At 42.7% G+C, this 25,994-nt stretch overlaps 1 protein-coding gene across 1 annotated transcript in view; it reads right to left on the bottom strand.

Moving 5' to 3' along the window:
• The window catches only part of IL12RB1 (interleukin 12 receptor subunit beta 1), a 168,743-nt gene that overhangs the window by 37,530 nt on the left and 105,219 nt on the right, over positions 1 to 25,994 (bottom strand). Inside the window, exons 10-13 of the mRNA XM_077476343.1 lie at positions 14,240 to 14,332; positions 8,435 to 8,590; positions 7,677 to 7,823; positions 23 to 104 (exon numbers count right to left, since the gene is read on the bottom strand). Coding sequence (XP_077332469.1) covers positions 23 to 104; positions 7,677 to 7,823; positions 8,435 to 8,590; positions 14,240 to 14,332 — 478 coding nt within the window. The remainder of the gene's footprint in view (positions 1 to 22; positions 105 to 7,676; positions 7,824 to 8,434; positions 8,591 to 14,239; positions 14,333 to 25,994) is intronic.

Genomic DNA, 25,994 nt, shown 5'->3' with positions numbered 1-25,994 from the left:
ATATTTGGTAGACTTAACATACCTTGTTCCAGCCACGTATATGGCAACTCCCAAAAGCAAACAAATAGCGATCACAACAAATACAATCCATTTGTTATTGGTGTCTGTAAATACAAAAACAGATGGAGGAAAACAAATGTTATTAAAGTATGATAAACCCTACATTTTTAGCCACCTAAAATATTTGCCTAATCATTTTAATCATCAACTATTGCAGCCTTTACCTAAATTACTAGCTAGTAAGATCTTCTTTAACCATCAACCATTCAATGCATTTATATTTCAGACCCTGGCTAAGTCATTAGCATATCCTGTTGGTTGTAAGAGTGTGAGCTTGAGAATTATGCCACGTACACAAGACCGGACTTTCCGGCAGACTAAGTCCGACGGTCTTCCTGACGGACTTTTCAGCAGAGTTCCGACAGACTTTCCAAATGAGCTTTGCTGTCGAAAAGTCCGGCCCCGTGTACGCTGCACTAGGGTTCTAATATCCAACCAAAGTAATGCCAACATAATCTGACAGAATAAGTTTTTTTTATTTGATACTGCTATCTTGCATTTTTTATTACAAATGCAAGGTCTGGGCAATAGTTCAGGTTTTATAACAACTACAGAAATGGACAGGTTAGAGTTTGCACAGAAAGTAATCAGTGAACTAGTAGGGCTAAAAGGCAGCTACAAATCAAAGCCTGACATCAAAACATGTGTGAAAAGAAATATGTAGTCAGGTATTACACCAAGGAAAGACGAAAAGATTGATTGCACACTTGAATCCAAAAAATGCTGTAGAGATTTCTTTATTGTCGTGAGCCAGACAAAATTGTAATGATGATCAGTTGACGCGTTTCACACGGACAAGCACGGTTCTTTTCATGTGAAACGCATCAACTGATCATCATTGCAAGTTTTGTGCATCAATCACTCTGGATCAGTGGCTTTAAACATTACTCTTCCCAGTAGGAAGTCTCCTGAAGCTTGATTTCCCATTCCATTGGTATTTCAAAGCCCTGGATTAACTGGGAGCAAAACTATTGCACACACAGCATTCATTCTACTCAGCTAGTTATCCCCCGTTCTTTCAGAGACTAAAAATAATGTGATCTTCCTGGAATTCTCTTTTTATCTTGTGGTTTGGTTGAATTCACTCAGCTAAAATGACTTTATTGCTGGAGCTGTTATAGGTATTTTGCTCATTAACAGTATGGCTACTTTCACACTGAGGTGTTTTACAGGTGTTTTTGCGCTAAAAATAGTGCCTGTAAACTGCCTTTTCCGCAGCCCCAGTGTGAAAGCCTGAGTACTTTCACACTGGAGTGGTGAGCTTGCAGGACAGGAAAAAAATTCCTGCAAGCAGAACCTTTGGGGTAGTGTGAGAGCAATGTATACACCTGCCGCTGCCATTGAAATCAATGGGCACCGCTGTTTTACGGGCGATTTTAACACCCGCTAGTGGCCAAAAAGAGCCGCCATAACAGCTTTAAAGCGCCTCCAAAACAAGCAGCGCTTTACCGCTAATGCCCCCACCCTCTGCCCCAGTGTGAAAGTAGCCTACCTGTCCTATACTTCAAGCTTAAGGCTATGCAAAATAGTCATGTATTTTATCTGGGGTAAAAAATCCCTTTCATATGTGGAAAACAAAGGTGGTATCTGGTCAATGTTTTTCGGGCCACGCTAGCAGTGTGGAATCAGAGCCTGGTTTTGCTTCACACTTTTAACCAGCAGCATGTGAGAAGAAGAACGAAAGGGCTGGAGCAAGTGCTCTGGCCTGAGACCCAGGAAAGCTACCTGAGAGAGAGAGCTGCATATGGAAATCACTGCAAAAAAAAGAAAATGTCTGCAAAATGCTTGTTTTATTAGTGACTGGGAAAACACTTCACCCGCCAGAGAAGTATCCGTCCTGTTTAGTTAGTGCCCGGATGGCAAGGATTTATTTTCTGTTTTGTTCTGTTTGTTTTATTTGAAACCTTTTCAAATAAAACTGGCTAAAGTCAGAAAGACCTGTCATTTGGACCGTCTTTTTTCCAGGGAAAGTGATCTTTGAACTGACCCCCACAATATCCAGGAATACAATGTTCATCCACAAATGTGGATGGAGGTTTGGGTGACGATAATTGGAATATATGTTAGCAAGTGGCCTATGTGTAGCCCACATTTCAGCTGTACACAAAACCAAATACCATCTGTTGTGTGTGTTATTGGAAGCTCTAAACTCTTTTCCAGTCATGGTCAATTCTCTCCCCTGGATTCCATCTTTTCGCAAGCCACCCTCAATCAGTCCTATTCTGCAACACACTCCGAGTTTGCCATTCCCTCAAGTTTTCTAGCTCCCTACTCTCTTCTCACCTTCCCTTTTTTATTTCCCTGGGAAATCATGTTTCTGTCTGCTCTGGAAAGCTCCTCATCCTTCCAATGGTGGTCTAAAAGTGGTTTCACTGTTGTACACAAGTTAATTTTATTTTCAGACCTTATATCTCGGGAGTCTTTGAGAGACCACCACAAAATCCCTTCTAGGGAGATTTTTTGCTACATGAAAATAAGGTATTGGGTCAGGTCTCTTATCTTCTGACCTCTTACCAGAAGTCTCCTCACTCAATTTGCATGCCTTTGCTCTGATGTTCCTTGTTCTGCCAAATAAATTACTACTTGATAGTGCTCTCATTTACCTGAAGGCCCATTCTTATGTTGATGAACAGCTCTTAGATTTCCCTGCCTCCAAAAATGATGATGTCTGGGTATATGGCTGATTGGATATCACTGAAATGCTCTTCCAATATTACTTCTCATGCGTCAGCGTATAAGGTGCTAATATGTTGGTATCTGGTCCTATTTAGGTTAACTCATTTTTATCTAACTGCCTGAATAGGTTCCTTGGGGGTTGGTCTGAGGTTTGGCCAAACCCATCCATCCATGTTCAGACTCTCATGGAGTTGGAAGACCCTGAATGCTGGAGGATATAATTGGAATTCCCTTCTGGATACGGATGATCACAAAATACATGGTCTAAGGAGCTGGATATCGTCTGATTTGTTTCAAAGGCGAATTACCCCTGCAGGGGTGTATTCTTCTGGTGAGTGGGGAACCTGTGGGGGAGCACAGAAGTCACTTTGGAGATTGCACAAGAAGCACTAAAGTCACTTTATGAACATTTTATACTGGATGTGCACCACTGAAGATTTTTTGGAAAATTGGACACTATTTTTTCACTTTTTTTATTATTATTATTTTTATTTTTGTATTTTTTAGCAATTCTTTTTTCTAGGGTCTATATTATATATTATATATTTTTATTTTTACTTATATATATATGCACTTGTTGTTTTTTTCACAGGTGATTCTGTAGTATATATACAGTGTTTAGGGTTTGTGATTTTGGGCACGAGCTGTGTTATCAATAATTTGTTTTCTCACTTGCACTTTTTTGATGCACTTTTATATATACAGATTTCATTAATAGTTGTTGTATTTTCAGATTCATTTTCACATATATTAACTGAGGTGTATTTTCACAATATTATCTTATAGTATGATGGTATAATTACACGGTTAGCACTGATGCGATTTTAAGGTAAAGTCGCACCAAGCAATAATATTTTTTATTTTAGTTTTTTATCCTATAAGATATATGTAAGGTTTCTTTGGGAATATATTGAGTTTTCAAACTAAGGTCATTAATAATTACACTCACCATGGCTATGTCTGAGTCGCATTAGGTAATCTGTGCGACTGTATATGATTTTGGCAGAAGCTGTTTCTGTGTTCTTTCCTTTCTGTTGGCTTGGACTGAAATGAGTGGGTTCTAAGGAAATTATCGCCTTCCGAAAGGAGTAATTATTTCTATTTTATTTGGTTATAATTGAAGACTTTTAAGTGTGAAATAGGCCAGTTTTACTGGAATTGCTGGCTTTTTTCTGATTGTTTCTTTTAGATATACATCTTTCCCAGTATTGAGAACTATCTTCTGTTTGTGCTAAAGAGGTAGCGCCAATTACCCCGGTTGTTAAATTGTTCTTACTGTTGGAAGAAACCCCAATTGGGGATTTTCTTCTTTTTTGGGGGGCTGCAACCTATAATTATATATAGATTTTTTATTTTTTTATTTTTTTTCTCGAGCCTACTGCCCCTTTTGTTTATCTATCCAACACCCAGGGTTGACTAGCGCGGTTTATTCTATTTTTAACAATTAAACTGTAGCTTCAGCATGGAAATCACAGTCCCTCCTCTTCCGTAAGCTCAAACCCCATCTCCATGGTTTTATGTACAAAAAAAAGTTGTCTAGCTGCTAGTATTAGACACCCATGATATATTTCTATATATAGATATAGATAGATATAATGTGCTCTCCTACATTGATGTACGGGAAGGCTAAATGGCATCGCTAACAATTATATCTTGGAACACCAGGGGTCTTAATTCCCCTGTGTATCGGTCGCTGGTGTCCCAATTCCTGCGGTCATACAACCCTCATATTTGTGTCCTTCAAGAGACCCATTTGGTTGGGAGAAAGACCCTTAGCCTTAAAAAACCCTGGGTGGGCTATTACTACCATTCAGTATACTCTAACTTTGCCAGGGGGGTCAGTATCCTTGTGCGCAGGTCTCTGTCCTTTAGGCTCTTGGGTCTGGTGTTCGACCCAGATGGACAATACATAATAATGCATGCAATGACATAGTGTTTAGAGATACTGCTGGTGGGTGTGTACATACCTCCCCCTGCCTCGACTAAACTGCTCCACAGGCTAAGCCCTCTCATCGCCAAGTATGCAACAGATAATTTGATACTCATGGGGGACTTTAATATGCCACTGAACCCTGGGCTGGACCACTTCACCTCTATGGCGGGGTCCACTTCAGATTTGTCTATCTGAGCAGAGACATACGAGCTGATGGACCTGTGGAGGCGGCGATATCCCCTCGACAGGTCCTTTACATGCCACTCTGCCACCCACAGGACTCTCTCGCGCATAGATTTGATGTATGTGGGGAGACCCTTCTTACCTAGGGTCCATCAAATTTCCATCCTTCCGAGGGGAATTTCTGACCAAGCACCACTCCTCCTCCAGTTTTCTTTTAGAGGGATCCCACATGGATAAACTGTGGAGGCTGTCAAGATTCTGGATCTCTGATCCTAGGGTAGACTCCAGGTTTCGTCAACAGATGAATACATACTGGGCACTCAATCCCGGGGTCGGCTCCAGTGGTGGTGGTGTGGGACGCCTTTAAGGCCTCCGCCAGGGGTCACTGCCAAATGCTTATTAGAGGGGTCTGCAGACAGCTGCGGCCCGACTTGGTTAGAGCTGAAGACCGGGCCACTTACTTGGAGCGCCAATAGACCCAAACCAGGGACCCGGAGCTTTATACTAAACTTCAAGAGAGCACAAGGGAGGTCCTGCAGATCTGCACCTCCCTAACCAAAATGAAACTGCTCCAACAATCCCAGAGAATCTTTTAAGAGGGCAAACGGGGGGGGGGGGGGATGCCCTCTCTCCCCGAGGCTTTTTGCCCTGGAGATAGAGCCTTTGGCGATCTTAATACGCCAAGACCACAGGGTGAGGGGTTTTGCAGATTGGGGTGATCTAGGAGAAAATATTACTTTATGCTGACGACACCCTGCTGTACCTGGCTGATGCAGGAACCTCCCTATGTGCTGCACTTGAGATAATAGACTAGTAGACCAATTTGGAGGATATTCTGAGATCCGCATTAATTGGGACAAGTCAGTCCTTTTCTCCCTACATCCCTCGGGTTCTAGGGTGGATACTGACACTCCACTTCAATGGGTGGATGAATTTATATATCTGGGAGTAACTGTCTGGGGGTCCCTGCAGGCATACATAGCTGACAACCTTTCTCCCCTTCTAGCCCAGTTTGGCAGTAAATGCCAGCTTTGGAAAACCCTGCCCCTGTCTCCGGTGAGTAGGGTACATTTGTTAAAGATGGTGTATCGCCCCAAGTTCTTGTACTTCTTCAGATAGACTCTGTCCCCTATCCCTAAATCCTTCTTTCAAAAGCTGGACAGTTTTATTTCCACTTTTGTTCGGGCGGGGAAAACCCCGAAATTGGCGAGGCAGATGCTCAAACTCCCCCTTTCACAGGGGGGCTTGGCAATGCCCCACTTTCAACTCTCCTACTGGGCGGCGGTCCTGGTGACTGTCCGATGGTGGTTCGACCAGCCCAGGCAGAACCCAGCAGTGACTCTTGAGGTGGCCGTTCTGGGCTCCTATGCGGCCCTGAGTAATTTGGCCTATAGAGGGCCTAGGGCCCACCCCCAGAAGATGACTCTGATGTGCACGACAATACAGGTATGGCACATGGTGAGGGCAATTTACAAAACATCCACAATATCTCCTCATACACCCTTATGGGGCAACCCCACGTTGTCGCACCTCTATAAGCTCCCAGACCCCCAGTTATGGGCATCCAAAGGGATGATCATCATTAAACACATCTACACGGACGGCTCCTTCTCCTCCTTCAAGACACTAAGAGCTAAATATGCTATTCCCACCATGTGACATTTAGGTATTATCAACTTAGACATGCGACACGGGCCCAGTCCCCCAACCCCCTAACCCTCCAGAATGACTCTGTGGAATTACTCATCTTTAACATCTCTAATATCCTGGACAAGCCCCTCTCCTCTCTCTACTTTTACATCTCCCTCGCACACATGACATCTCTGACCAAAGTTTACAATAAATGGAGGACTGCCATCCTGGACTTGACGGAAGAGGGATGGGAGGAAACGGTGACTGACTATATTACCAGGAGGATCTCAGCAAAAGATCGCTTTATCCCACTTAAATTCCTACACCGGGCGTACTACACTCCTGTTAGACTGGCCAGTATATACCCGGAGGTGAGTGCCCTTTTCTCCAGATGTCGTTCCTCCCCAGGAAAGTTCTTTCACATGGTATGATCATGCCCTCTAATATGTCCTTCTGGGAGAACATATTACATGTCCTGGGGTCCTTTGGTGATTGGTCTCTCAGTTTAGATCCAACCATGGCATTGCTTGGCATTCTGAAGAATGAGGAGGCCTCTAGGCATGAAAAACTGTTCCTCCTCAAGTGGAAGCAGCCCACCCCTCCTACACATCATATGTGGGCGGCCACAATTAACTCTGTACTACCGTTATACAAACTAACATATGAGAGTAGAAATTGCCCCAAAAAATTTGATAAGGTCTGGTCACAATGGATTGATGCAAATAGTCCGGAGCCCTAGGGCTCACAGGGAAGTCATAAGCGATACTACTGTGTCCTACACTATCTTTCTGGTGATGCTTGAATTGAGAACTCTATGTCGTGTTGCCCTGTGCCTTTCTGCCCTTTTTATGAATTACAACTGCAACAATGTTCTTCTCCTTTTTACTGTTTACTTTGCTTCAAAACCAATAAAAACCATTGACATGGAAAAATTCAGTCTTGAGCCTCTTCAAAAGACCATCACAGACACACTAATGGCTTTAACTTTCAGGAATTTGGGATTTTTGTATCATTGAATGTAAAAATGGAAATATTTTACTAATTTTACCTGGTGATTCAGAATGAGAACTGGATTGGCAGAGGGGGTTATTTTTGGATTGGCAGCGATATGTTTTGATGGTTATTTGCATAAAATATGTGTGTAAAAAGTACAGCTGTAAAAATGCACAATATTGATGGATTAGCAGATTACCTTTCAATACTGTCTGTGAGTTGGAAACAAATGTTACACTTTTTCCTGTGTATTCTCCATAGGTAGTGACCCCTCTAACCTCAAAGGTGCAGTGAAATCCCAAAGACAGGTGCTCTACAAGGTGTTGAGTCACAGAAGAATTCTCTCCTTAAAATAATTTCACAAAATGGTTTAGAACTATAAAAAAAGAACAAGTTTCATTCATGATGTTTTGATTTAAAACTCGTTAATATATTGCATTTTTGTCTGACAATAAGAAAGATTCTTTGAATGTTTCTTGGGTACACACTGATGCATAAATGGTGTAAGCCAGGAGGTGTAGCACTAAGATTAATTAGGCCTATATACTATCCGATAGGGCGGTCAGCTGTGAAGGATGAGGAATATAATGGATGGAAAAAAAGAAATACATCAATAAGGAGAATTGCAAATATTTCCAATTACTACAAAAAAAAGTTGGTGGTGGGGTCTACATCTATGTAGAACAGAGAATAATTAGTAACACTGTGCTTCACCAAATTTTTAAAACAAAAGTTGTGTGCACTTATAGCACAATATTCTAATTCAGCATCCAGTGATATAACTTACTATGGCACCTATAGTCCACATTCTTTTTTAGACAACCAGCACAGTTGCTCTAACAGAAAAGCGTAGGCAAGACTATGAAAACTGTCTGAATGAGTATATCTGTGGATTCCATTTGGCTTTAAACAACAGCCAATGACATTATTAGACTAACCAGGAATATATCAACTTACTCCTTGAGATGCTCGTGTTATGTTCAGTAATCCTGATTTCCCAGTTTTTCAGAAGACCGTAGCACTTTTGAAGATCAAAACTATTCCACTGCAAGAGGACAGACTGGGAAGTGATGTTTACAACTGTGAGATTTCCTGGTCCTATGAACATTGAAGCTGAGAAACAACAATCAAGACTTCAGTGGACAGCTCAGAATGAATACAGGGCAATAAGGTAAATTATTCTACAGTGATGGATTTTGATTAAAAAGAGTATAAAAACTCAGGTATATGGAAATCAGGCAAAAAAATGAATTCTCCTGTTTGAATGCCCTTTTCTTGATGGTAGAAAATACATTTAATATGTCCACATAAAAGCAAGTTGCACACACATACACAGGTTTTCCAGCTCATCCTTTTATTATGGAAATTCTTGATCTCCACAGTTCTTGTGACTGACTAGACATAGTCAGTGCAGTGACAGAATTTAACAAGCCAAGGATCCTCTAATGAAGGGAATGAGTTGACAACCTAACAGATGCATAGTAGACACACCACATCAATAACAGGTGCGTGCCCTACAGGTGCATTTTATTTTTTAGTTACAAGTTCACCCACCATAAATCATTTTACTTGGTAGTCAGTTGGAGGACACAGGACTCTATTTTTACACATGTGAGTATAGGTCCTGCCTCTATTCTTAGACGTTTACTGGAGGACATGGGACTTTACTCTTTAATGTGTGGTACACCCAAAAGCAATACTCCATATTCCCATCGCACACGCTTCTGGATAAGCTCTCAAATGTTTGGGTACTGCAGCAACACCCAAAAGCAGTCCCTAAAATGAAGAGCATTGCAAAGGCACCACACACAAAACAGGGGCAAATAAAAAGTCCTTGCAACCCTCATGTGACTAAATGCCAATGTTGCCTACAGGACCTTACATTTGAGGCTATCCTTCGCTCATACAGTCACAGTGAACCTGTAGAATCTAGTAAAGGTGTGGACTGAGGACTAAGGGGCAGCCTTACAAACCTGAAATATGGAGCCAGATTTGCCATTTTGCCTGGGGTGCCATAACTGCTAAGAGCTGTGCATGGCACATTGCAAGTGCACCCATCACGCAGCCTACTATGTTGCTGATAAGCTCATGGAGCCAAATTATTTATTACAATGCAGATGTTACCACCCAACTCACCTAACTCTGTTACCTAAATTTAGTAATTGCAGCAGCATTAGCAGTTCCCACTAGTCTTATCCTCTTCCCACACAAACTTCCCTCACCCAGCAAGTAATGACATAATCCATTGGCTATTCTGCTTATGGGACAGGGCATGTATGTGTGCAGGAAGAGACTGTGACTGCTTGGAGGCTCAGTCAGGTCTGTCTAGGCCGCTGTTTGCTGTCTGTTTACTACCTAACATGAATTGAATAAACCAAGTAAGTCCCTGTGAGTTTTCACATTCTCCACTGACCACCATTGTAAGGGGGCATTTCACTAAATGTACCCTCATATATTGGTAGTCAGAAAAGTACCCTCCTCTATTGGTGATCAGTGGTCATGTGTCCCTTTACATAGGGTCCAACAATGTAGGGGGACACTTTACCACTGTTCACCAATGTAAGGGAGCTTTTCTTACCTGGACTGCACCAATCCATAGTATATTCTATGCTGTATTTTGCATATTATACAGCATATTCTATACTGTATGTAAGCCCCTGAACCCTGTTATACATTAAATATTGTAGGCTGATGCACTACATGCTGTGCAATACATTACATACTCTTTACCACTGCACTCCACTATGACGCATATTACATTCACCAGATCACCTCGTTCTGTACACCATGATGCATGTTACATTGTAAAAACCACTACACATTGTGTTGTACATCAGATATTGCAGATCCCTGCACACTGTACGCTGTTTTGTAATTGCCATGCACCAGACGATGCCCTCTGTACGTTTGCACCTGCACAATACTATACGCCCAGTGATGTGTTGCTTTGGACTTTAATGGTTGTTTGCATGTAAGCTTCAGAAATGGAAATCCAGCTCTGATTGGTGGTCAGGATAGGGAAACTAAAGTGTTCATTGGTTTAAGAATGAAACGAGAAACAATGACACTAAGAAATTTATTAGAATACCTTTTTTTTTGTAAGGAAATGAATAGTGCTAAAATGGATACACACTGAACATATTGGTATTGGGGCATGAAAAAAAATGATTAATGCTGATATTCCATTATATAAAGTGACCTAAGAGACTAAAAGATTTAAAAAATAACAGTATGAATATTTGGTTCAGATGGGTGGACTCTTATGAAACCTTAGACGTATCAGGAGAGGATGGTATAAATACTTTATACAAAAGATTCAGCAGTTCTTTTTCCAGACATAGTAGCTAAAGGCTAGGCAAAATAGATGGGGTGCATTGTGGGTATACAGACAGGAAACAGAAGTCACAGGACATTGCTATCAATTATAAAGGCACACAAGCCACTCCAAGATGTTCCTTTCTTTTCCAGCTTTATTGGTTTGATTTAAATTGGTAAGTTACATAGAATACCAAAAGATTGCTGTATGATGATAGGAAAACCCTCACTATATGATAGAAGACTTGTCAATGTTCACCCAAAATCTCAAGGTGTTTGGTAATGAAAAATTTGCTATTTTTCCTGTAACAGCAGTTGTCTTATTAGGGCATTGTGACAACACTGAAGAAATTACACTTTGTTACAATGTAAAGTAGTGAGTGTACAGTTTGCATAACAGTGTAAATGTGCTGACCCCTCAAATAATCAAAACACAGCCATTAATGTCTAAGCCGCTGGCAACAAAAGTAGGTAAAATGTCCAAATCGGGCCCAAGTGTCAATATTTTGTGTGGCCACCATTATTTTCCAGCACTGCCTTATGCCTCTTGGGCATGGAGTCCACCAGAGCTTCACAGGTTGCCACTGGAGTCCTCTTCCACTCCTCCATGACAACATCACAGAGCTGGTGGATGTTAGAGACCTTGCACTCCTCCACCTTCCGTTTGAGGATGCCCCACAGATGCTTAATTTGGTTTAGGTCTGGAGACATGCTTGGCCAGTCACCATCACCTTTACCCTTAGCTTCTTTAGCAAGGCAGTGGTTGTCTTGGAGGTGTGTTTGGGGTTGTTATCATGTTGGAATACTGCACTGTGGCCCACTCTCTGAAAAGAAGGGGTTATGCTTTACTTCAGTATGTCACAGTACATGTTAGCATTCATGGTTCCCTCAATGAACTGCAGCACTCATGCAGCCCCGGACCATGACATTCCCACCACTATGCTTGACTGTAGGCAAGCCACACTTGTCCTTGTACTCCTCACCTGGTTGCCGCCACACACGCTTGACACCATCTTTACCAAATAAGTTTATCTTGGTCTCATCAGACCACAGGACATGGTTCCAGTAATCCATGCCCTTAGTCTGCTTGTCTTCAGCAAACTGTTTGTGGGCTTTCTTGTGCATAATCTTAAGAAGAGGCTTCCTTTTGGGACAACAGCCATGCAGACCAATTTGATGCAGTGTGCGGCGTATGGTCTGAGCATGGACAGGCTGACCTACCCCCAACCACTTCAACAGCACTCATATGTCTTTATCCTAAAGACAACCTCTGGATATAATGCTGAGCACGTGCACTCAACTTCTTTGGTCGACCATGGCGAGGCCTGTTCTGAGTGGAACCTGTCCTGTTAAACCGCTGTACGGTCTTGGTCACCATGCTGCAGCTCAATTTCAAGGTCTTGGCAATCTTCGTAAAACCTAGGCCATCTTTATGTAGAGCAACAATTCTTTTTTTCAGATCTTCGGAAAGGTCTTTGCCATGAGGTGCGATGTTGACCTTCCAGTGACCAGTATGAGAGAATGAGAGTGATAACACCAAATTTAACACACCTGCTCCCCATTCACAATTGAGACGTTTTAACACTAATGAGTCACATGACACGGGGAGGGAAAATGGCTAATTGGGCCCAATTTGGACATTTTCACTTAGGGGTGTACTCACTTTTGTTGCCAATGGTTTAGACATTAATAGCTGTGTGTTGAGTTATTTTGAGAGGAAAGCAAATTTAAACTGTTATACAGGCTGTACACTCACTATTTCTTCAGTGTTGTCACGTGAAAATATATGATAAAATATTTACAAAAATGTGAGGGGTGTACTCACTTTTGTTAGATACAGTATGTACCATCGATTTTAGAACTCTTTAACTTGCATATGGTCTAAATAAAATACACTTACTTGTTTTCCTTGACCAAAGAAATTTAACAGAATACGTTTTGGCCTATTTTTGAAGCAATATTAGGTTTTTGTAAAATTTATAGCAGTAACTAAGGGAAAACATTTATTTTTCAAAAATGTCTGTCTTTTTTACTTTATATAGTAAAAAATAAAAAATCCAGTGGTGAGTAAAAACCTCTAAAAGAAAGAAATGCATGACCGAGTAATAGTCAAAGTGTGACAGTGCTGAAAACTGAAAAATGGCCTGGGCAGGAAGTGGGTTTAACATACCGGTCTATAATTAGTTAAAAGAAGTTTGGGATTTAAAAAAATAAACACCTAGGTGGATGAAGCATTAATCACCCGTCGGCTCTGCAGTGAGAACTGAGTTGAACAATTCTGATCGCTCAGTTCTTTGCTCTGCTCTCCCCTTCAGCACTCACTGGAGCACTTGCCTGTGGAGGGGGTGGATCGCTGAGAGGCAGAGCCATGTGCCGGTCCAGGCTTCTGGGCACATACCAACCATATTATTGGGTTCTTTCCTGAGCCTGGATTGGCTGAGTGACATCAAAACGGGTCACAGGACTGCAGAACGACTGCACTTCTGTGATCCATAGGAGAAGCATGGCCGAAAAAGCTTTGGCCATACTTCTCCCTTAATTACCCAAAAACCATTAGACTAAAGGATTCTGCTGTTTAGAGTGAGAATTACTTTTTATAATGGTACATTTAGGGCCCATTCACATTTAAGTGTTCTATTGTGGTGCATATACACCCATCAAGGCATGCATTAATGTGTATTGTGTTAAGGCAGCCAATTCTTCATGAATGTGCTAGCAACACAATACATCCGATGGAAAAACACGCACAATCCCTTTGTGGCGATGCAGAGCCCCACAACAGCATTATGGGTGTTGTGGTGCACTGCAGTGCATTATGCTCTAATGTGCAAGGGTTTGGGTTACTCCATTACACCTATCCATGATTTTTTGTGTATTGTTATGCATCCTTGATTATTTATATGTTTCTGTGATATTGTAATTATGTATTTTTTTGTATAATAAAACATTTTTTATATATATTTTCCTACATATGTGAATATGGTAGTACCTATAAAGTCCCACTTCTAGGGGGTTTCTCCATTTTTCTATCCTTCTGGGGTTGTGGTACACCTTTTATAGCAGATTTATTTCAGATAGCTCTGTTTCATATTTGCAGTGTGTTCGGCAGATATTGCTGATGAATAGCACCCCATGGGCTGCCTTGCAAATTAATGTGCATGCAATAACTCACCACAACAGATCATTAAACGTGTGACTGTTCATACAAATTGCATTCTGCTTAAAAATATCTATGAGTACCTGACATTGTTTACCTATTACTACTTCCATTCTAAACGCTCCCCCCCCCCCCCCCTTTGTCTTATTAACAATTAACAATTATTATTAATATTAACTATTAACTTATTAACTATTAACAATTAATATTAATTAATTAATTAATTAATTAATATTAACTTATTAACTATTAACAATTGTGCAGAAAATAAAATGGAAAATCAAACTTACGTCGAAAGTAGTATGCTGTTTTCACAGTTCTGTGCTGGCTGTGGTTAAATGTATGTATGCGAATTCTGTAACACTGCATAATCTCAAAATTATCTTAAAAAAAAAATAAAATAGAGAAGAGAATACATTTTAAGCATTTTTAAAAAAAATTAAGCCAATGAAAGTATTATTTATTGCTAATTTTTGTACATATTTAATTACAGCTAAGTTTTAATTTTCCAAGTGAATAAAGTGTTATATTTGTTATAATGCAAAGCAGAGGCGGCTCTAGGCTTTGTGAGGCCTTAGGCAAAACCTTGACATGAGGCCCCACTCACGCCCATAATGGGAAAAATAATTCAAGCAATAAAAATTAACTGTATAGATTGCATATAATAAGAGCCTTAAACGCCATGAACTATAATTTCACAGTTTCTAGAATTTTCTCTAGCAAAATCATTAAACATATATATATTACATGCACACAAATATAAATACAATTTGTGCAGCTGCTACTAGTAATGTGTAGTAGTAGAATAAAAGTCAAAAATCATATTTCTTCATTCACATGAAGCTCAGGTTAATATAACCCAGCACAGAGTTCCACCTTACATCAGAGTCTGCAACAAGATTCCCCCTTACAGTGCAAGGGGAAATTTGATGTAAGGGGAATGCTGCAGACTGGAGTAAGGGGGAACTTTAAAGTACGGTGGGCTCTGGTGACCAGAGATCACCTTATATCAGAGTGAACAGCATTCCTATTTACATCAGAGTTCCCCTTTTTATCAGGGTCCCTGGAGTGCCAACTTGCATTTAAAATGAGAACGCCAATGTGGGGGATACGCTGGTGACCACAGACCACAGAGTTAATACACTAAGGTGAAGGGGAGGTTACTAATATAAGGGGGAACCTTTATATCAGTGCCTCCTTACCTTACTGTATTCACTCCACCTTACATCACTGACCCTCATCAGACTATCCTGTCACCGACGTCCTCTCAGGTTCACCGGTGCAGGGCTCAGCCAGACGGTCCTCTCTGGGCTCCGGCTTGGTGGCTCTAGTTTCATCCTCTATTATCCTCTACACAGTCTACACAAGTCAAACTCCTCTTGTGACCCCTATCCTAGCAGCGCTCCAGCTCTTGACTCCTCTGCAGAATGCACAATAAAGATGATGGTCAGAGACTGTGCAGACATGATTCAAGAGATGGTCAGAGACTGCGGAAATTATACAATAGGTGGTCAGAAACTGTGGACAAGATACAAGAGATGGTCAGAGACTGCAGACATGATACAAGAGATGGTCAGAGACTGCAGACATGATACAAGAGATGGTTAGAGACTGCAGAAATTATACAATAGATGGTCAGAAACTGCGGACATGATACAAGAGATGGTCAGAAACTGCGGACATGATACAAGAGATGGTCAGAGACTGCACACATGATACAAGAGATGGTCAGAGACTGCACACATGATACAAGAGATGGTCAGAGACTGCAGACATGATACAAGAGATGGTCAGAGACTGCACACATAGATGGTCAGAGACTGCAGACATGATACAAGAGATGGTCAGAAACTTCGGACATGATACAAGAGATGGTCAGAGACTGCAGACATGATGCAAGAGATGGTCAGAGACTGCAGACATGATGCAAGAGATGGTCAGAGACTGCAGACATGATACAAGAGATGGTTAGAGACTGCAGAAATTATACAATAGATGGTCAGAAACTGCGGACATGATACAAGAGATGGTCAGAAACTGCGGACATGATACAAGAGATGGTCAGAGACTGCACACATGATACAAGAGATGGTCAGAGACTGCACACATGATACAAGAGATGGTCAGAGACTGCAGACATGATACAAGAGATGGTCAGAGACTGCACACATAGATGGTCAGAGACTGCAGACATGATACAAGAGATGGTCAGAAACTTCGGACATGATACAAGAGATGGTCAGAGACTGCAGACATGATGCAAGAGATGGTCAGAGACTGCAGACATGATGCAAGAGATGGTCAGAGACTGCAGACATGATGCAAGAGATGGTCAGAGACTGCAGACATGATGCAAGAGATGGTCAGAGACTGCAGACATGATGCAAGAGATGGTCAGAGACTGCAGACATGATGCAAGAGATGGTCAGAGACTGCAGACATGATGCAAGAGATGGTCAGAGACTGCAGACATGATACAAGAGATGGTCAGAGACTGCAGACATGATGCAAGAGATGGTCAGAGACTGCAGACATGATGCAAGAGATGGTCAGAGACTGCAGACATGATGCAAGAGATGGTCAGAGACTGCAGACATGATGCAAGAGATGGTCAGAGACTGCAGACATGATGCAAGAGATGGTCAGAGACTGCAGACATGATACAAGAGATGGTCAGAGACTGCAGACATGATACAAGAGATGGTCAGAGACTGCAGACATGATACAAGAGATGGTCAGAGACTGCACACGATACAAGAGATGGTCAGAGACTGCAGACATGATACAAGAGATGGTCAGAGACTGCAGACATGATACAAGAGATGGTCAGAGACTGCGCACATAGATGGTCAGAGACTGCAGACATGATACAAGAGATGGTCAGAGACTGCAGACATGATGCAAGAGATGGTCAGAGACTGCAGACATGATGCAAGAGATGGTCAGAGACTGCAGACATGATGCAAGAGATGGTCAGAGACTGCAGACATGATGCAAGAGATGGTTAGAGACTGCAGACATGATGCAAGAGATGGTCAGAGACTGCAGACTTGATACAAAAGATGGTCAGAGACTGCAGACTTGATACAAAAGATGGTCAGAGACTGCAGACTTGATACAAGAGATGGTCAGAGACTGAAGATATGATACAAGAGATGTTCAGAGACTAAAGACATGGTACAAGAGATGGTCGGACTGCAAACATGTTACAAGAGATGGTCAGAGACTGAAGACATGATACCAGAGATGGTCAGAGACTGCATACATGATACAAGAGATGGTCAGAGACTGCATACATGATACAAGAGATGGTCAGAGACTGCAGACATGATACAAGAGATGGTCAGAGACTGCAGACATGATGCAGGAGATGGTCAGAGACTGCACACATAAAAACAGGAGACGGCCAGAGATTTCAGAGATAAAAACAGGAGACGGTCAGAGATTGCAGAGGTAAAAACAGGAGATGGTCAGAGATTGCAGAGATAAAAACAGGAGATGGTCAGAGAATGCAGGCATGATACAGGAGATGGTCAGAGACTGCAGACATGATACAAGAGATGGTCAGAGACTGCAGACATGATACAAGAGATGGTCAGAGACTGCAGACATGATGCAGGAGATGGTCAGAGACTGCACACATAAAAACAGGAGACGGCCAGAGATTTCAGAGATAAAAACAGGAGACGGTCAGAGATTGCAGAGGTAAAAACAGGAGACGGTCAGAGATTGCAGAGGTAAAAAACAGGAGATGGTCAGAGGTCGCAGAGATAAAAAGAGGAGATGGTCAGAGGTCGCAGAGATAAAAACAGGAGATGGTCAGAGGTCGCAGAGATAAAAACAGGAGATGGTCAGAGGTCGCAGAAATAAAAACAGGAGATGGTCAGAGGGTGCAGAGATAAAAACAGGAGATGGTCAGAGGGCGCAGAGATAAAAACAGGAGATGGTCAGAGGTTGCAGAGATAAAAACAGGAGATGGTCAGAGATTGCAGAGGTAAAAACAGGAGACGATCAGAGAATGCAAGCATGATACAGGAGATGGTCAGAGACTGCACACATAAAAACAGGAGACGGCCAGAGATTGCAGAGATAAAAACAGGAGATGGTCAGAGATTGCAGAGGTAAAAACAGGAGACGGTCAGAGGTTGCAGACATAGAAACAGGAGATGGTCAGTGATTGCAGAGGTAAAAAACAGGAGATGGTCAGAGGTCGCAGAGATAAAAACAGGAGATGGTCAGAGGTCGCAGAGATAAAAACGGGAGATGGTCAGAGATTGCAGAGATACAAACTGGAGATGGCCAGAGATTGCAGAGATACAAATGGGAGACGGTCGGAGATTGCAGAGGTAAAAACAGTAGATGGTCAGAGGTTGCAGATATACAAACAGGAGATGGTCAGAGATTGGTAATGACAAGCAAACTCACTTTGCTGCAGCATCCATCGAACATTTGCAGGGGGTGGTTCCTTGGGAAGGGGAAAGACTTGTGCTGGGGGGTGAGGGGAGTGGATTTCATATCCATCCCCCCTTGAAGCACCAAGTCTTCTACAATCCTAAAGTGCCCATATATCCTCTCAAAGTGGATATACAAACAAATCCAAGTGTAATGCATGTTTACCCCCCCGTAAGTCTCACTTTTAGTCTATTAAAAAAGACCTCAGATCAGCGCTGTCCCGGCAGAGCTGCGTGGCTGTCCTTCCTCCCCGCCTCCTCCTCTGTGTCCAGGAAAACATCACAGCAGGTGGAGGAGGGGGCGGGGTCAGCGCGCAGAGCTCCGTATGTGAATGTCAGCCAGGGAAAGATGGCACTTTTCGGCTGTCATACAAAGCGCTGCTCATGGGAACCAAGGCATCCCGCGGGCATTCCGGGACTCTGATTCGCCAGCACTCCAGATTGGGACATGGTGGTACAAGTTGCGTGGCGATCCCAGGGATGTTGAGCTATGGGCAAATTAGGCTTTTGCGAGGCCCCTCGGATTGCGAGGCCTTAGGCAAACGCCTAAACTGCCTAATTAGAGAGCCGCCTCTGATGCAAAGTATTAGGTCCCCTATACATTACAGCATTCTGTTATGGAGTTTTAATGCAGCTCAATTCACTGCATGGTACATGCATTTTAATGTGCTTTCTTCTGTTGGCGCCAACTGTATTTGAGCATTGGAGTTCTATTCTAAATGAATAACACTGCCATATATCACAGTCCCATTCAGCAACTCATAGTACAATGAACGCCTTTCCGTATGTTATTGCAATGTATGGGCCTAAATGGAATTTGCACCAATATGTAGGCTGCAATTTCTAACCTCTCTCCAAAAATGTAGTTCCTGGCTATTATTCTGATCTAATGGCTCGGATCTAATCTTATGGTGAGGCAGTATTTGAATGTAGATAGACGTTTGTGTACATTTTGAAGATCCAGCTTTTGACTAGTATAATTATTAGACATGTGCAGAGTAAAATATTTCGTTTCGGAATTTCGTTTTCGTCTGAAAACTTAATTTATTTAGTTACTCCCGAAATTCGTTTTTATTTATTTTGTTTTTCGTTCAAAAATTGCATTCGTCCGAAAATCCACATGAATTACGGTCGAATCTGTCTTTGAAGGCTTATGGTGTCTGTCGAATGTATAAAGAAGATTCGACGGAGCTAGTATATAGCATACTTTAGAACCCTATTAAAGTCTATGGGACTCCAACGTTCAAAATCTAAAGTGCTAATTTTAAAGGCTAATTTGCAAGTTACTGTCCTAAAAAGTGTTTGGGGACCCGGGTCCTGCCCCAGGGGACATGTATCAATGCAAAAAAAAGTTTTAAAAACGGCAGTTTTTTCAGGAGCAGTGATTTTAATAATGATTAAAGTGAAACAATAAAAGTGTAATATTCCTTTAAATTTCGTAGGGGGGGGGGGTTGTCTATAGTATGCCTGTGAAGGGGCGCATGTTTCCCGTGCTTAGAATTGTCCCTGCACAAAGTGTCATTTATGCAGGAAAAAAAGTCCTTTAAAATCACTCGCAGCTATAATGAATTGTCGGCTCCCGTAATACAGAGAACACTCATTGAAAGTCATTGATAAATAAATAAATAAATAAAAAAAAAAGCGTGGGGGTCCCCCAAATTCAATTACCAGGCCCTTCAGGTCTGGTATGGATATTAAGGAGAACCCTGCCTCAAATTTAAGAAAAAATTTGACGTGGGGTTCCCCCTAAATATCCATAACCAGACCCTTCAGGTCTGGTATGGATATTAAGGGGAACCCCGCGTCAAATTAAAAAAAAAATTGACGTGGGGTTCCCCCTAAAAATCCATACCAGACCCTTTATCCGAGCACGCAACCTGGCAGGCTGCAGGAAAAGAGGGGGGGACGAGAGAGCGGCCCCCCCTCCCTCCTGAACCGTACCAGGCCACATGCCCTCAACATTGGGAGGATGCTTTGGGGGTCCGTGACCCCTCAAAGCACCTTGTCCCCATGTTGATGAGGACAAGGGCCTCATCCCCACAACCCTTGCCGTTGGTTGTGGAGGTCTGTGGGCGGGGGGCTTATCAGAATCTGGAAGCCCCCTTTAACAAGGGGACCCCCAGATCCCGGCCCCCCCCCTGTTTGAAATGGTAAGGGGGTACAAAAGTACCCCTACCATTTCACAAAGAAAGTGTAAAAAATGTTAAATTAAAACAAACACACTTTTTAAAAATTCCTTTATTAAAAATAAATAAAAAGATTCCAGCGGCGGTAATCCACTCTTGCTATCCAGCGACGGACGGTCATCTCTCCAGCGATGTCTAATGTCATCTAGCGCAGCGCAGCATCCTTCTTCTGTCTCCTCCACGGAGACACTGCAGGCATTCCGGCGGATGATGTTTCTTATATACGGAGGGCGGGGCCACCCGTCGCCTGACCCCGCCCCCCTCTGACGCAAGGGGAAACCCGGGGTTCCCCGTGACGTATGGGTGACCCCGCCCCCCTCTGATGTAACAGAAACCTGCCTGTGTTACATCAGAGGGGTGCGGGTCACCCCTACGTCACAGGGAACCCCGGGTTTCCCCTTACGTCAGAGGGGGGCGGGGTCAGGTGACGGGTGGCCCCGCCCTCTGTATATAAGAAACGTCATCCACCGGAATCCTTGCAGTGTCTCCTCCACGGAGACAGAAGTACGGAGGATTCGCTGCGCTGGATGACATGAGACATCGCTGGAGAGATGATCGTCCGTCGCTGGATAGCAAGAGTGGATTACCGCCGCTGGAATCTTTTTTTTATTTTTTTATTTTTAATAAAGGAATTTTTCAAAAGTGTGTTTGTTTTATTTAACCATTTTTTACACTTTCTTTGTGAAATGGTAGGGGTACTTTTGTACCCCCTTACCATTTCAAACAGGGGGGGGGGCCGGGATCTGGGGGTTCCCTTGTTAAAGGGGGCTTCCAGATTCTGATAAGCCCCCCGCCCGCAGACCTCCACAACCACCGGCCAGGGTTGTGGGGATGAGGCCCTTGTCCTCATCAACATGGGGACAAGGTGCTTTGAGGGGTCACGGACCCCCAAAGCACCCTCCCAATGTTGAGGGCATGTGGCCTGGTACGGTTCAGGAGGGAGGGGGGGCCGCTCTCTCGTCCCCCCCTCTTTTCCTGCGGCCTGCCAGGTTGCGTGCTCGGATAAAGGGTCTGGTATGGATTTTTAGGGGGAACCCCACGTCAAATTTTTTTTAAATTTGATGCGGGGTTCCCCTTAATATCCATACCAGACCTGAAGGGTCTGGTTATGGATATTTAGGGGGAACCCCATGTCAAATTTTTTCTTAAATTTGAGGCAGGGTTCCCCTTAATATCCATACCAGACCTGAAGGGCCTGGTAATTGAATTTGGGGGACCCCCACGCTTTTTTTTTTATTTATTTATTTATTTCTTTATCAATGACTTTCAATGAGTGTTCTCTGTATTACGAGAGCCGACAATTCATAATAGCTGCGAGTGATTTTAAAGGACTTTTTTTCCTGCATAAATGACACTTTGTGCAGGGACAATTCTAAGCATGGGAAACATGCGCCCCTTCACAGGCATACTATAGACAACCCCCCCCTACGAAATTTAAAGGAATATTACACTTTTATTGTTTCACTTTAATCATTATTAAAATAACTGCTCCCGAAAAAACGGCCGTTTTTAAAACTTTTTTTTGCATTGATACATGTCTCCTGGGGCAGGACCCGGGTCCCCAAACACTTTTTAGGACAGTAACTTGCAGAATCTTTTCTCTCTGTCAAATCTTTTTTCTCTGTCGAATATTTTCTCTATATAATCTTGGACTAATAGAGGTAAGGTTAAGCACATTCGACCACAGGTTCTATAGACACAGATTGTTGTCAGAGTCATGTCGAATCTCCTATTCTATATCGAACTGTTGTAACAATGAAAACGAAAATAAAGCATTTATTTATGTCGGATCTTTCGTTTTTCGGATTTTGTGCTTTCGTTATCGTTTGTCAAAACGAAAACGAAAATAGCTGAAATTCGGACGAAAATGCATTCGGACGAAAACGAATGCACATGTCTAATAATTATAGATGTCACAACAATCCGTCACTATGTGCCCTGGGTCCCCACGGGTCTAACAACAGGGAAAGCCACTCAAAATACAGGTTTGTTGCTATTTACATATGCATGCGGGACCAATGTGTGTGTTTGCAATTGCGCATAAGCACGAAGAAGCAGGGGCAGTTTAAATGTCTTTTACATTTTATTTTATTTAAAAAAAAGGACAATGTATCTTTATTTATTTTTTTCTTTATTTTTTGCTATCACAAGGGAGGAACAACATACCTTGTGATAGCATGGGCCATGACAGGTCCTCTTTATGGAGAGATATTGGGTCTTTTAGACCCCTTATCTGTCCTCTGGCCTCCAAGCATCTGCTATCACTGATGTGAGAGAGCCTGACAACCCCAGGGCCAGTTTACCCCCATTTACACTGCCCCAGTGTCCACCCAGTAACCTCAAAATAGCCCTCAACACTGTGTGTCCTACTGACCAGCTCCCAGTGGGACCCACAGTTCAGCAGCCGGCAGGACCCACAGGTCCGCGGCCAGCTCTGAGCAGGACCTGCAGCCATTTGGTTCAGAATATTTTTTTTCTTATATTCCTCCTCTTAAACCTAGGTGCGTCTTATGGTCTGGTGCGTTTTATTGAGCGAAAAATATGCATTCTATAAATGAAGAAATAGTCCTTCCACTGCATTCACCTTCTGGGCCACTCTGTTGACCTGATGGGGCCCAAGAAAATGTAATTACATCCCCCCCCCCCCCCCCCCCCCCCCCCCCCCCAGGAAAACCCAGGAGCTGTAAACACAGGACCTCTGCAATGTTTATCAGGTAAGTAAACACTGTTCCCGCTAATCATCAACAAAAAAAGTCCATATTAAATAAATACTAAAGATAAATTGGAGTGCGCTTCTCCTGGTGTTGAGTGCTCAAAATTTACCAAAAAGGGCTTCAGTGCTCCAAAAGTGCTGAGAAATGTCTTATCCTCTTACCAGATAGTAATGATCTCAATATTATAAGAGATCATAATAAGGATTGGGGTTTATGGTATATCCTTCAATGGCCAATCTCTTTTTCAAACAATGCTGGTCTTAATACCTCTGTGCACAGTAGTCAGCATCCAAATCTCTAAACACTCGTACATTGGGGCAAAAAAGTATTTAGTCAGCCACCAATTGTGCAAGTTCTCCCACTTAAAAAGATGAGAGATGCCTGTAAATGTCATCATAGGTGTACCTCAACTATGAAAGACAAAATGGGGAAACAAATGCAGACAATCACATTGTCTGATTTTTTAAAGAATTTATTTGCAAATTATGGTGGAAAAAAAGTATTTGGTCACCTACAAACAAGCAAGATTTCTGGCTCTCACAGACCTGTATCTTCTTCTTTAAGAGGCTCCTCTGTCCTCCATTCATTACCTGTATTAATGGCACCTGTTTGAACTTGTTATCAGTATAAAAGACACCTGTCCACAACCTCAAACAGTCACACTTCAAACTCCACTATGGTGAAGACCAAAGAGCTGTCGAAGGACATCAGAAACAAAATTGTAGACCTGCACCAGGCTGGGAAGACTGAATCTGCAATAGGCAAGCAGCTTGATGTGAAGAAATCAACTGTGGGAGCAATAATTAGAAAATGGAAGACATACAAGACCACTCATAATCTCCCTCGATCTGGGGCTGCACACAAGATCTCACCCTGTGGGTTCAAAATGATCACAAGAATGGTGAGCAAAAATCCCAGAACCTACTGAATGACCTGCAGAGAGCTGGGACCAACGTAACAAAGGCTACCATCAGTAAAACATTATGCTGCCAGGGACTCAGATCCTGCAGTGTCCCCCTGCTTAAGCCAGTACATGTCTGGGCCCATCTGAGGTTTGCTAGAGAGCATTCGGATGATCCAGAAGAGGATTGGGAGAATGTCATATGGTCAGATGAAACCAAAGTAGAACGGTTTTGTAGAAACACAACTCGTCATATTTTGAGGAGAGAGAATGCTGAGTTGCAACCAAAGAACACCATACCTACTGTGAAGCATGGGGGTGGAAACATCATGTTTCTCTGCAAAGGGAACAGGACGACTGATCCGTGTACATGAACAAAGGATATATAACAAAGTATAGAGTTGAACTTTTGATATTGACCAAATACTTATTTTCCACTATAATTTGCAAATAAATTCTTTCAAAAATCAGTGTGATTGTCTGGATTTGTTTCCACATTTTGTCTCTCATAGTTGAGGTACACCTATGATGACAATTACAGGCCTCTCTCATCTTTTTAAGTGGGAGAACTTGCACAATTAGTGGCTGACTAAATATTTTTTTGTCCCACTGTATCTGGACTCTGGAAGCCGCAAATTGGCCCTCCCTATCTCTTGGGCAGTGGTGTGTTGTTTATGCATGGAAAAGAAGAAGGCTCATTGCGCAATATATTTAAACTGTTTATTAAAACTAAAAAAAAATTGCACTGACAGGTATAAAGGTCAAAAAGAGTGGTGATAATAGCCCAGGCATCGGGACACACTAGCCACTCTGGACGTAATGGTGTCACAACTCCGACTCCCCCCGATGCATTTCCCCATAGCTGCCGTCCTCTGGAATTGGAGGAACAGCCCCGATCCTTTTCTTCTGGGGTCACCCACCAGGGCTCCAGGCTCTTCATCTTCTGCAAGTGCCCCCATGGAAAGCCCCGCTCGGCACAGCATTTGATTGACAGCAGCGAGAGCCAACAACTCCTGCTGCTATCAATCTGTCCAGGGACGCGGGAGACAGTGGCGAGAGCCGCTGCTCTTGTTCACATCATTGGATCGGATTGGACTAAGGTAAGTATAAATGGGGGCTGGGGGAGATTTTTCAGCACAGGTTTTTCACCTTAATGCATTCAATGCAAAAATCTTAAAGTGGATGTAAACCCACTTTGTGCTACAGGTAAGCCTATAATATGTCTTACTTGTAGCTACCCAGGATATCTCCTTAACCTGCACGGTTTTGGAGATATCCCCAATATTTGTATGTGCCGGCGTCATCGGCATCATCGTCACATGCGCACTGACACAAACTGAAGCAATGGCATGTATGTGCAGTTGCTTCAGTGAGTGTGCCGTTACCGCGCACATGTGAGCGGGAGTGACATCATCGCGGCTCTGGCCAATCACAGCGCCGGAGCCGTGATACCCGGAAGTAACTCTGGGAGTGATGTTGCCCGATGGAGCGGTGTATGGGCACCGCAGAGAGGGCTTCGATCTCAGGCGAGTATTACATAATGAGCTAGTATGCTATGCATACTAGCTCATTATGCCTTTGTCTAGCAGATGTTAGTTTTTTTTTAAAGTGGCTTTACACCCACTTTAAGGCTTTCAAACTACTTTAACTGCAAGCTGCCACTTGGTCATAACAACTGCCCATGACTCCACATGTCCTAATAGCAAAACAGTTTACCTTCAGGCTTTTACATAGACATCTTTTCCACCTGGCTTTGAGACAAAGCTATGCATACATAGTACTGATTGGCCCCA

The sequence above is a fragment of the Lithobates pipiens genome, unplaced genomic scaffold (assembly GCF_037356315.1).
Source record: "Lithobates pipiens isolate NorthernLeopardFrog02 unplaced genomic scaffold, aLitPip1_a1.2 Scaffold_13, whole genome shotgun sequence".
NCBI lineage: Eukaryota > Metazoa > Chordata > Amphibia > Anura > Ranidae > Lithobates > Lithobates pipiens.
The sequence above is the reverse complement of the archived record's forward strand: the minus strand, read 5'-3'. Positions and strand labels throughout refer to the sequence as shown.